We start from the raw sequence: 13,032 nt of genomic DNA on the forward strand, positions 1-13,032 counted from the left end.
TGAGCCATCAAGACCACAGCATGGGTCAACACTTATTGCAAGCCTTTCTAAAGGATCCACACTGTGACCGAGGCTTTAGTCACCGACTCTACGTTTTCGCTTACTGGAGACACAGTCTGCTGCTGTTTGGATAATGGTCACAGCTGGAAAAAAGAGCCAGTGTGCCGGGGAAGAAGCAGACTTTTACATAGTTCTTTGAATGTGGTGGTTACCCTCCCAGTGAAAAGCTGATGCAGAAAAATAACTGAGCTCTAAGGAAATGTATGCTGTTGTGTTGCCTGTGATTATCTTCTGCTCCAGAGTTTCCTTGTAAAAGGGGATAATCAAATTCTGACCAAAATATTATCAAAAATAATCTCATATCTTAATGCAAGAGACTGATGCTGGGTTACAGTGAATTCAATAGAATGAAAATTATTTCCGAGGGAAACCTTCAGCTGAGACAGGCGGGAGTATTTTTTTCCAGGACTGCCTGTGATGGCACGACTGTGTTCATGAAAATGAGCTGGGTAAAGGTTTGGACGGCATCATTCAGTGGGACACACAGGAAAGACTGGAGAGGCCATGTGTGTCCAAAGGATAGGGAAGGGTAGCCTTTTAAATCAGTGCCGAGATGCAGACATTGGAAGGCTTTAATCAGGACATTTTACCGGGACAAGTGAGGTAGAAGTAGAGATTAAGATTACAACTCATCTCCTTTGTCCGCTTCCCTCTACAGCTGTCCAAGTGCACATTCTGAAGGCGGACAAGGCCAGTGAGTGGTGGAAGTTCACCGTCAACATCATCTCCGTCTACAAGCAAGGCGAAAGCCGCATCCGCCGCGGGGACCAGTTCCTGTGGGTCCGCGCTAAGGATGTGGCCTGCAAGTGCCCCAAGATCAAGCCTGGGAAGAAGTACCTGCTGCTGGGGAACGATGAGGACTCTCCCGGGCAGAGCGGGGTAGTGGCAGACAAAGGCAGCCTGGTAATCCAGTGGAGGGACACATGGGCACGCAGGCTCAGGAAGTTCCAGCAGCGTGAGAAGAAAGGCAAGTGCAAGAAGCCATAGGCAGAAAGGATGGAGAGGATGCCGGTGAGGGAAAGGAATACAAGAGAGGGGAGGCTGAGCGGGTGACAAAAAAATGCGGAGTGAAAGAGAGACAGACAGAAGTCTATGGACAGAGAAAAGACTGTATATGTTGCTGCTTTTTCGTGTAGAAGCATGAAGAGAATTATTTAGGATGATTCTTTTTTTTTTTTTTTCTAGTGAACTTTTGTTGAAGGAGCTCACCTTGCAGATTTGGTTTCTTTGTTTATTTTACTTTGCGATTTGTCTCTTTTGTGGATTTGCCGAGTTTGCACCTATTACCAGTATATATAAAGTTATTTGTGTTCATTTTCTTTATCTCATTATGAATTCATTATATTTTATGTTTCAGTTTTATGGACGTTTTCTGCTGGTGCAAAAATGACAGAAAAAGCCACTTAATTACCACTGCAATTTTGCCTCTGCATGGTTTACTTCCTGTATACTTAGCTGACAAGCTCATCAAAAGCCTTCACTGCTCTTATTAAGACTTTTTCCTATAAATAATAGTGAACATACAGTGTGCAGGTAGGATGCATTTCTCCATTTAGAAAAAAAAAGTGCCATAAAGTAATTAGTTTCTAATCCTAGGAGATGCAGAGATCTTCTAGCTTCTAATGAGTTGCCTTTTGCTTGCCCGTTGTGTGAAGGCAGGTGTAGTGACCATGAAAAGTAACAGGACAAACCAGTTGTCCTTAATTCGTGGCTGTCAGGGCTTTTAACAAATTTAGACTAAGAGAGTGAGGAGAATGGTCCATTTCAGCATTTCTGATTCAGTCAATATCCTCCAGGTTGTATTTGCCCCGTTAGATATCACTGATTGAATTCTTATTTTAATTTTCAGTGGTCAAAACAATTTTGTACAGATCATCCTGCATGTGAACGCTACTCCAATGAGGCTGTAATTTTCAGTTCACTAAACGGTGCTGCTGATAAGATGAACAGGATTTTTTTCTCATGTCACTGATTTAAAAAATACATTTGACAATGTCTCTGATTTTACTGTCAGTACTTAACTGTGACTTTTTTTTTTTTTTTTTTTTTTAAATCATGTTGCAGCTGCATCGATGGTTAAATTAACTGTCTTACAATAGGACAGGAAGGCAGCCAAAACTATCAATAGGCATATTAATTCATTACAAATTCTTTGATGATTTCCCGGATCGAAACATTCACAAAATCACAACTTGTCTTTGGGTAGAGAAAATAGAAATAAAGAAAATGAATGTCTGTTCTTTCATGACAATGTAATAACATTTTTTTAATCAATACTAGTAATACACACTAATGATTATCACACTCGTTCTACCGTAAATGATAAGAAACCAAATTATTTGAGCTGGAAAAGTTACCCAAGGTTCTTCAATCTGCAAAATGGATGCAACATTGAAGATGTGTGGGCTCAAGATCCTACTGTATGTTCTTAGAGAGTATTAACATATAATTGCATATAGAATGTTATGAAACAGTCAGCACACATTTTCAAAGTGCAACAGTGTAGATATTTGTGTTATTGATCTGTTGTACCCCTTCACACCGGTTTGTGCAAAACTGTTTGTACAAGGTGTCAAAATTCCCTCCTTTTTATATGAAAAATACAAAGGAAAAAAGAAAAAGAGAAAAAATATAAATATAAAATGTCTTTGTAATTGACCTAAACCTTCATCTAAGGTACTAAAATATGGAATGGCTACCGACCACTAAATCTGCATAGGTAGTATTTTTATGTGAAAAAAAATGACAAAAAAATCTTAACTTCAGTTTAAGTGAGTGTAGATTGTAGCAAGCAAAGAGAAAAGGGCAGAGCGAAAAGGAATTACCTTAACATGTGAGGCAACAGGACTGCATCCTCCTAGGGCAGAAAAATGAAACTTTCCTTAACGCAAAGAGTACCTCTAAAAAGTGCTCAGCAATGTCTTCAGTTTCATTTTCAGGTCCACTGCAATCTCTTTACACTGGCCTGTATTTATCTGGTGTTGCTCTGGGATCACTGACCATGTCCACTAAACCTTAGACAGGTTTCTGTGTCAGTTTGCCTACTGTGAGATGGCAGATAAATACCTTTCCAGCCACGGTCTGTACACTCTTTTATGAACACAATGCATGACTGTACATTCACTGAAGGACACTGTGTGACCAGCAAGCAGCTGCAGTCTCCTATTGAGCTGTCAGGTTAATTCTCTTCACAATGCTTTGCCGAGGGAGAGATTGCAGAATCGCTAAGAAACTATAGTTCAATCACATGATTACACCCTTGCTTGATTCAAACCACATTTCTCATTTATTTCTAACCATTTCAGCCTGGGGTTTCCCCAAGGTATCTTAGCATTAAAGAGACAGTTCAGGTTTTTAAAAGCCTACAGTGTATCTGATTTATGACAAAGCCGGGGACCTTTCAGCCCATCCAGAAACACTTGCAACAGTGTTTTGACTTTTGAGTCATTGGAAGCAGGAATTGTTGGCGTTTGTTAGCGATGCTGGTGGAAATCAGTGGGGCTAAAAGCTATGTCTCATAAAAATCACATGTGGCACCTTCCAAATTGTTCCGCAGCACAAATGAGTGGGGAGAGATTTAAAGATCATTTTACAGACACATGGATTTAATCCCACGGACATCCCACTCCCCTTGATAACAAATGCCAATAATTTTTTGTTCCATTACCTCGAAAACAAAGACGCTGGTACAAACTCATTTTGAGAGGATGAAGTGACCCCTTGATCATGACAACGGAGAAGCTTGTAAAACCTTGAGATATTCCCTCAAGGTCACCTTTGCTCAATTGTGCGATACTGGACAAAAATGATCTTCGTGCTGAAATCTTAAGTATTTACACATAGGGTCTGATCCAGGACCCAAATACATTTCTTTCACTGTGCAGATCAATTAAATGAATTATGATGGCGGTCCAACATTATGCTATGTGCTGGTATTTTCCAGCAAAGATGAACTATATTGATGATGACCACATATTTATACATATTACATATTACTGCCTGTCATTGTTAATCTTACAACATAGTGTTACATGTAAATGTTTCTCTGTTTGGCACAATATAATCTGTAATCACACCTCTCTGTCTCTGTAGCCCATGGTGTAAATTTTAGATCTGTCTCCAGAGCAATGGTTTGACAAGCTTCCTGATGAAATGCTATACACATACCTGTCAAAGCGTTGCTTTGTGTTCATACTATGAATTGTAAATGTTGTTTAGCTGTCATCATTGCAAAGACCTTTGCAATGTTGTTTTACAATGCGTACTAATATATTATGGTTATTATATATGAATATATTTAATGACACAAGACATTGTGGATTTTATTGTCTTTTTCAACTTTTTTTTTTTTTTTTTTACTTGTTTGTGGTTGTTTAGATGGTTGCCATTAAAGAAGGAAATAACTACTGAACACACCAACCTGGTAGAACTAAATTCAGATTTTCAGTTGAAATAAACTCGTTATGTTGAAAAATATGGGTCATTTCTCTCTTTTGCTTGGAATAATTACTGTATGACATGTTTGTGTGTGCTTTGGATTTCTAAACGGTGTGCAAAATACACACACACACACATACACACAAGTCCATCATCACTTGCACATGTACTGCTAAGGCATACAGCCAGACTTACTCGAACATCAAGTCACTGAATTTGGGCAAGACTTACTGATAGCCACTTCATCTTAAGACATTACCAGATAACTGGACATAACAATATTATGCAGATTTCACAAGGCAGGGAAACGAGTGTGTTGAAACTTTGTTAAAGGACCCTCCCAGTAACAGCTAAACATCATGTCACAAACCATCATAATCCTCCAGAGTGAGTCCTGAGAATAAACACAGACAGACAAGAGTCCAGGGACTATTAACTGGAAATGTCATTTATTAGAAATTACAACATATCCATTAGCCTGCACTGATTTACAAGGAAGGAAAACAGCCATGTTAGTAACACAGCCGCGCTGTTTGTTTTGGCTGAGTGCTATTCTATAAACATTATAAAATCCCAAGACAAATGATAACATTACAGCAGCTACAGTAATGCAAGGGTAAATATGAGAGAGCGTGAGGATTGCAAAGCTAGCGGAATTACTGTACCCAGTCCCAACCTCAGGCTAGACCACAGACAGACTTATGAAAGGAAAACTCCTAGCTGCGGGAGGTCCTTCTGTTGGATCAACACTAGATCTGAAAATATATTTCAAAACGCTTATAAATCTTCAAGTTCTTAACCTGCTTAAGATGCATTGGAATTACCTAGCTAGACACTTGAACAGTTGCTAAAGTGGACATTATTTTTAAGACAAGCTCAACTGAGCACATATCATTACAAAAGAAAAAATAAAATAAATATATTATATCCTGGGCGGGGGGTGCCGTTGGTGCCGTTTACCCAATCAACACCTTACTAGAGAAACGCTGTGCGGCCCCTGGCTGCTTAAAGGACGCAAGGCTCTTCTTCATTCCCCTTGCCCTACTCAAGCACAGTGATACTTCCATTGTTTTTGTCTGGAGAGCAACAGGAAAGAAATATAAAGAGAAGGGACAGAGGGTGGAGAGAGTGTCTGTACAAAGGTTACAAAGGTTTTGTGTGTGTGTGTGTGTGTGTGTGTGTGTGTGTGTGTGTGTGTGTGCAAGGTCCAGTGTTCTCCCAAAGATTTTCTCTGGAATTTGAGCGGCACAGCTCCACGATCATCCCGCTGTCCTCGCTGTCAGCTACACAGGCCACACGGCAACCACTACAATGGCTATTAGCAGCAGCACAATCACCACCATCATCCCTGAGGGAGAGATGAGACACAAAATCAGATCAGATAACACGGCAGAAACGTAGCATCTCTTGACCGCCTCCCTCTGTCTGCTCTGCAACAGTGCTTCAGGAGAAACTTTCTGAATACTCTGACTGTAAGACGTTACAACACAGAGCAAAAATTCAACAGCCAATCACATTAATGGGGTGTGGCCAGGAAGCAGCGCAGTTGTGTGAGTGCACTGCCAAAACAGTAACATGGGAAATCAAACAGCTAAGTCCAAATCTGCTTGCAATTGATCCATTTTATTTTTGTTGATGGGCTCGCCGCCCGTAAACTTCATGAGGTGGCTGGTTGCTGTTGCTTGAAGACTCAAAAACGGTGCGACCATGAGAAAATCAGAAGAAGTGGAAGAAGCACTGGCTGCAAGTAAGTGGTATGGCAAACAGGGCAAAAACAGGGGATAACTCAACAGATGAAGGGGATCCACTGTGTATTCTGCATGGAAAAGGAGGTCACCAACCGCTATAGCACTTTAATACTTCTTTTATTGATGACTGGCAGAAACCTCCTACCTTAAAGCTGCTACTCCAATAAAATTTAATACCTTGAAATCCTGTATGGTGATGTCAGGAAATTGGTGAGCGCACATTGTACCAACTTTTCCAATCTGCAATGATTTTATATCAAAGGGCCAAGAGCCCCAAACATCTATTATTGCCGAGTCTTGCTCTCTCTGGAGAAAGTTCTTGCTTACTGCTGTTTAGGAGATAGGTTTGTATCCTGCTGTTAAGTTTCAATTCTTTACCCTCCAGTGATCATAACCAATATCAGAAGTACCTTTCAGTCAATTAGATATATGGTGTCTCAATTTGAGGGATGGGACGCTATCTTCTGTTGCAGTCCCACTTCGTGGTTTAGGCTGATATGATGGCTGCATTTCTTCATTAAAAATGCTGTGTAGTCCAGCTTCCAGAAGAGGAATGCTGATAGTAAGTGAACAAGGGAGTGCATCTTGAATTGTAAACTAACTTTTCAGATGGGGCCTGCATTGTGTCTTGCAAGTTTGCCAGCGCAAAGTCTGAACACAAAAACACGTGAGTCAGATAGAAACAAGGGAATGCATCAGACACAGGGGAAAACACTTGGAAGAGGTAAGAAGCCTCCATAGCTCACGACTAATTTTCAAAGCCCTTGATCTAACCCGAGACCCGAGTGCTTAGGCGCTCACAGCATATCTTCATTCCTCTCCTGATGACTTAATGCAAGTTACATGCGTTCGACAGCCACGAAGGTTTCATTGACGCAGATTGCACACCGTGATAGGCATGTGTTTCTGATTCTGGCTTGAGAGGATAATCATTGTTTTTCACTGATACAATGGAACCAGACAAAAAGTGCAAAGGCTCGCTCACACTTCATCAAAAGCGCCTCACCCCCAGGACCTGAAAATATTACAGGTTTTATTATGGTCCCTGCCCAAAAAATAAATGTGCTGTAAAACCCAGTATAGATGGGATTTCCATCAAGAAAAGTATGCCTACTAGGAATTTTACAATCTTCATCTGAAATTACAATTTCAATATAATGAGAAAAATGTTTTGGAAAATCTCTGTCACAACAGTAACACTGTTGAGAATTTGGGACTGGTTAAATAAGTAAAAAACTAACAATTAAGTCATATAGTCTACAGCTGTCAGATGTCAGCTGTTTCAAATTCTGTAAAATCTTTAAGGTGATATAAGAGAGTGGTGCTGGGTGGCTTATGTCATGCGCATCATAAACACTGAAATGCCTTCAGGATGTGGTGGTCTTTCCTTTGGTACAGTATATATATTCTATGACCTATACTGCAAACCATGCCACACACATCAGATATGGAAAACTTTCTCCAAGGGCGTATTCGCCTGCTGTTTCCCACTCTCTCGCCATTCCTTCCAGAATGGCACCAGAGTGAAGATTTCAAACATCTGCATCTCTGGCTTGCCTGAGGGCTGTCGACAGTCCCCTCACCGACTCAAGTTGTCCATTGTTATTTAGCATGCGGCTGGTATTTTCCCCAGCCTTTCACTTTGGGTTTACATTTCTCTCATTCTTTGGCTCTCTCTCCTCCTGCGTTCCCCTCAGCGGCCTAATTGGTCGTCTTTCCCGAGGGAGAGAGACAGGGCGAGATATAAGCCATGCTGAACTAATTGTTTGTGGTGGTGGTAGTGGTGGTAGTGGTGGGGAGGTCTTATTAAATGTAATGCTGATGCTGGTTCCTCTGCCAGAAGATGGGGTACCACTGTAAAAGGTCCAGATGTCTTCTTGCAACTCTTTCGCTTATTGTGCTACTCTCTCTGTCCATCTCCTTTGTGTCTTCCTAGTTATTTAAGGCCGTCCATTCCTATCTCTTACTTTGTATGTGGCCCACAAGACAGGCATGCTAGAAGCTGTCACTGGTCCAGTCGAAACCTCTCCTCTTGATAACTTGCACATGTGAGCCTGATTTAAACATCAAAGTAGGAACGTACATTTGAACAGTTCTTGTGATGGCTCTTTAAACACCTCTGACTGAGAGCAAATATACACACAAAAACTCCCGGCAATTAAGTTCGTCTTAGCTGTGAATGATGCCAAAGCAACCTGGAACAGACAATCCACTTTAGATTTAGACATTAGAATTACATTCGGCCAAGCCCTACATCTGTCAGCAACTCAATTTAACAATGACAAAGCTACAACACTGAGAGGACTGAGCTGTGTAACACACATACGTTTGTGGAGTAGAGCTCTCACACTCTCTAATGTCACGTCGCCACATCAGACACCTACACTGACCTTCATCCTCCCCTTCCCTTTGGACCATCACCGTCTGCCTAAGTAACTAAATAAGCTTCTCCTGACCCTCAGAAGGCCTCAGTAGACTAATGACAATAATGGCGTTTGCTTGCCAAATAGATTAGGGCTCAACCATGTCACCGATTCTGAGAGAGTCTGTAGGTGTCGGCCGTCAGACTGACCACCCAGGAGCTCTGGAGGCCAGAGTCCAGGTCCAGCCCATCTTAGCAATTTTCTGACACATCAGTAAGACAAATCACAGAGAAAAGGAATAATTGGTGAGAGGCATAGACAGGCAGAGGTTAGATTTTGGACAACCTCTGAACACCCCCATTACCCTCTTCATGCCCCCTGCTTATGGTTCATGGACCTTTTTGGACCACAAAAGGCGTGGATGACCTCCAAGGAAGGGGGGAGGTGGGTGTCAAAGTGTTATGTTAACCACATTTGTGTGGTGCTCACTGTTTTAACACCGAAAGAGCAAAAATATTAACAAAAATATTAACAATCCCAGCTATGAGTGGTAGTACAGATGCACTCAATGAGAGAAAGCAACCAAACAAAGGTATTGAGGAATTATCGGTTATGCAACACCAAAGATATTGCTAAATCATTGGAACGTTAGAGATAAGCAACTAAAAAGTTGCTGTTCCAATTCTGCTCTTTCAAAAGCATCAAGTATTCCACCCTGGCCTGCCAAAATCCAGCTGTAAAGGTGAGGTAAGTGTTTGTTAACATGACAAACCTTGAGCTTCAGGGATCAGATATTCTGTTGGCGGATCAAACCGTATGTGCCATGCTGTAACTGTGGTGTGAGAACAATAACTTGGATTGGGTTGTTGCCTCCTCAGCAAATCTGGGCAAAAATTAGTTGTGAAAAGGGTTTCAAATGTTTATAGATTGCTGGAGGTGAGTTTAATTTAACTTGCCAGTCACTTCAAGGAGTCCTGTGGAAACATGGGAATATCATTCGTAGGATGTGTTACTTTAAGCACTCCTTTCATCAGCCAATTTGAAATATATTCAACTGCTATTTCTCGCAGGAGTTTTCAGCAGTATTCGCTTTCAGGTCAATAAAAGGAAGCAGGGGAGAGACAGACTGCCACAAACTCACTGACAACAGATGACAAAGGGTCTTGAAAGTAAGCCTTTGCTAAAAAGCAAAGTTAGCATTTTCTTGACAGCTCCAAACTGCAGAATTAGGGACTCAGTGCTGTTACGTTGCCCTATGTTCCCATTCTAACAAAGTCAAAGGCTGCCCCTCACCCACCCGTCTCCTTCGTCATAGCCTCCAGTCCAAACAGTTCAAACCTACTTGAGATGCAAGCCACCTGCGAGATTCATGGGGTTGTAGAAGTGGCCCTCTACAGACTGAGGATTAGCTCGGTTCAGACGGGCTGCCCAGGCACTGATGCTGCCTGATGAGATGCTTAAGCCCTGGGAAACTCACACCACTCTGTCCAAGACCCTTTGGTGCTGTAGACTAATCTGCCACTCTAATCCAGCCTAACTCAAAGCCGCCACTCCTCAATTCCCACTTATATCAGCTAAAAGAAGTGGAAATGACTCTGTGAATTTTGGCTTAGATGCTTTCAGTGACAGCCTGAACTTCATATATTGGTCCAAGGTTTAAAAAAAAAAAAAAAACAACATAATAGTAATAAGAAGAACAAATTGCTAGCAGGTAAGATTAATGGAACATCAACTCCAAAGACACTCTGGCACTGGTAGATAAAAATGTGATGTTCAGGGGCTTCCAGGAGTTTTTTTTTTGTGATTAATTGTTATAATTTACATGTTTGCTAGATTCATTTTGTCTCATCCTACAGTATCTATTCTATTTCTTCTTAAGTAAGTGAATTTGTGGAATGACTTTCAACAACCTTCTTAGTGCGATAGGTTCTATCTATCTTATGTGACATCATGCATCAAAAGTACTGGCAGTAAAAACAAAACAAAACAAAACAAAAAAAGCAACCCTCAAAAGACAAAATAAGTTCAGAAATCCATGACCAATGGCTGCTTTTTATGTCTTTTGTGGTGGATTGTCCGTTTAACTACCAACAAGCACTGAATCGCTGCAAACACTGTAAATCAAATTAAAACTAAATTGTGACTTTTATGTGAGCACATATAAGCCTTGTTTGTTTTTGATTAATCTCCTTCCTCAGTTTAAGGATGTATAGGCACACTGATATAGTTATTTGAAAAAACAAAGCCAAATTTTGAGCAAGACTCTTGAGAGACTCGAGTGGAAAATAATGTGGTATTTTCATCCCAATCTTCCAAGTATGTATGGAACAGCCTTAATAGGGCTAAATCTGGTCCAAATCTTCTAGTGTGCATCCAGGAGACAGATGTCTGCCGAAGCCCATGTTGTATTTGACTCATGTGCCTGTATGTTTCAACACGACGATGGATGTTTCACAACGCCGCTGGCATCAGTCACGCACAGCATGCCACAGGAACCATGGCCAAGCAATATGTGGGCCCTTCCCTCCTTTAGGGGAGATGACCCGTACCATTAGCTCAGCTTACACTTTTGCAGCTTTCAGCGCCGTATTGAAGATCTTTGGTGCATACACACACATACAAACTGTTCTTCCTTTTACATAAGATGCAAATTTTTAATTTATTAATATTGGTACCCCTGGGGAAGGCCTTCTGACTTTTTAGCATGCATTTTTCCAACTTTGAGCACTACTTAGGCCAGTAAAAACTAAAATGCCTCTTAAAGCGAGACAGTTACCAAAAGCTATGTTAAGTATGCACTCGCTTGTCAAAGCCAGACGTTCCCAACTTTACAAGGGCTCGGCGCAGAGACATAACACCAAACGGCGGCTTTGGATGAGAGGTGGTTTCAAAAATAAATAAAGCCTTAAAGCTCAGGAATCATAAACACACTGCAGCGGAGAAAGAGGGAAAGCCCTCGAAAAGATGTGTGGCATGTAGTATTTTCAATTCTTTCACTGTTCGACACAAAGACAAGTGTCAAACAACCAGGGAGAGGAGCAGGGGGGGATGACAGCCAAGAATGGAAAAAAAGAGAGAGGAGAGCATTGAGGTGAGAATGAAGAAAAATGTAGGGGAATTTTCCATCCACCAGGAAACTCCAACACACACACACACAGACACACACACAGACACACACACAGACACACACAGACACAGACACAAATGTGCCAATGCCTCCAAGCATGGATGCACACAAACACACAACAAATACAGTTGCATGATTGTGCAAAGGACACAAGCAAAAATATGAGGGTACACAAAGACAAAAACATATGAACATGCATGCACACAATGTATGTGGATGTGCAGGTGTGCATAAACACGTGGGTGCACACACACACACACACACACACACACACACACACACAAATACCATGAATATTCTTCAGCCTGCCTGGAACTGAGGAGGGGAAGAATGGAGGTGGGGGAGCAGAGCAAAGAAAGAGTAAAACACAAAGAAAAAAAGAAAGAGTCCTGGTTGCAGCACAATGTGAGCTCTGGGATCTTCAAACAAACCCGTGCTCAAGCACCATGGGGACAAGGCCAAAGGAACGAAGCATTCTAAGGGCTGACCTTCGTGCGGCCTCCTCCACTCCTGTCCCCGACTGCCTGTTAGCCAGGTCGCTTAGTGCAACAATGTGGCCTTTGCTACAGCAAAGCAGCCTGGCCCTGGCGTTTGACTAGGCAAATGGAACCCGGCCCTTGCCAAGAACACAGCCGCTCCCACATTCCACAACTCAGCTGTAGCCAGCTAACCCACCTCCCATGGCAGCCGCTTTCCTATTACCAGTCGCCCATTGAGAAAAAAAGGAGAAGTGGAGTCTCTTTGTAAAAGACCAAACAACAGTTCAACAAACTGAGGCAGATCTAGGGTAATGGCAAAGGAGGGCCGCATGTTGACTGACTTGTGCCTTAATCACAGCGTTCCGTGGTCTTAAGCGGATTCCTAAAAGCACCATAGAAAGCAAGTGAGGGAATGGTTGGGAGATCTAGCATGAGGGACCTCCTTCTAAAGACCCGGGAACCATGTTAGCAGGCATGACCGACAGAGCAAGTCCACCCACTATTCACCGATGAGCTGCCCTGTGCCAAGAAGGCTTGTCGCCATCAGTGTCGTTGTTTCTGCTCCATTAAGAACTACTCATTCCGATGATGAAGGTAAAGCCAGCAATAGTAATGATATGCCTCAATGGCTGATGACACATATTGCTGGCACCACTCCTCTTCTTGGCCCACACATAAACCAGGAAATCATCATAGATTATATCTTTCATTCACTCAAATGACTGTACAGAGGTGGATAATTGCTGCTGTAAATTTTAAGTATGGACCAAAACCGATCTGGTCCATCACTTTCACCGTGTCCTTTATTTTCACCATGT

General features: G+C 41.9%; 2 protein-coding genes across 3 annotated transcripts in view; one reads left to right on the forward strand and one right to left on the reverse strand.

Moving 5' to 3' along the window:
• The window catches only part of ntn1a (netrin 1a), a 71,141-nt gene extending 70,052 nt beyond the window's left edge, over window positions 1-1,089 (forward strand). For both annotated transcript variants that reach the window (XM_030057847.1, XM_030057844.1), the window contains one exon: window positions 719-1,089. In XM_030057847.1, the coding sequence (XP_029913707.1) occupies window positions 719-1,047 (329 nt within the window). In that variant the 3' untranslated portion in view covers window positions 1,048-1,089. The remainder of the gene's footprint in view (window positions 1-718) is intronic.
• A 3,835-nt stretch (window positions 1,090-4,924) lies between these two features.
• The window catches only part of stx8 (syntaxin 8), a 46,770-nt gene continuing 38,662 nt past the window's right edge, over window positions 4,925-13,032 (reverse strand). The window contains exon 8 of the mRNA XM_030061646.1: window positions 4,925-5,845. Within this exon, the coding sequence (XP_029917506.1) occupies window positions 5,781-5,845 (65 nt within the window). The 3' untranslated portion in view covers window positions 4,925-5,780. The remainder of the gene's footprint in view (window positions 5,846-13,032) is intronic.

The sequence above is a fragment of the Myripristis murdjan genome, chromosome 1 (assembly GCF_902150065.1).
Source record: "Myripristis murdjan chromosome 1, fMyrMur1.1, whole genome shotgun sequence".
Taxonomy (NCBI): Eukaryota; Metazoa; Chordata; class Actinopteri; order Holocentriformes; family Holocentridae; genus Myripristis; species Myripristis murdjan.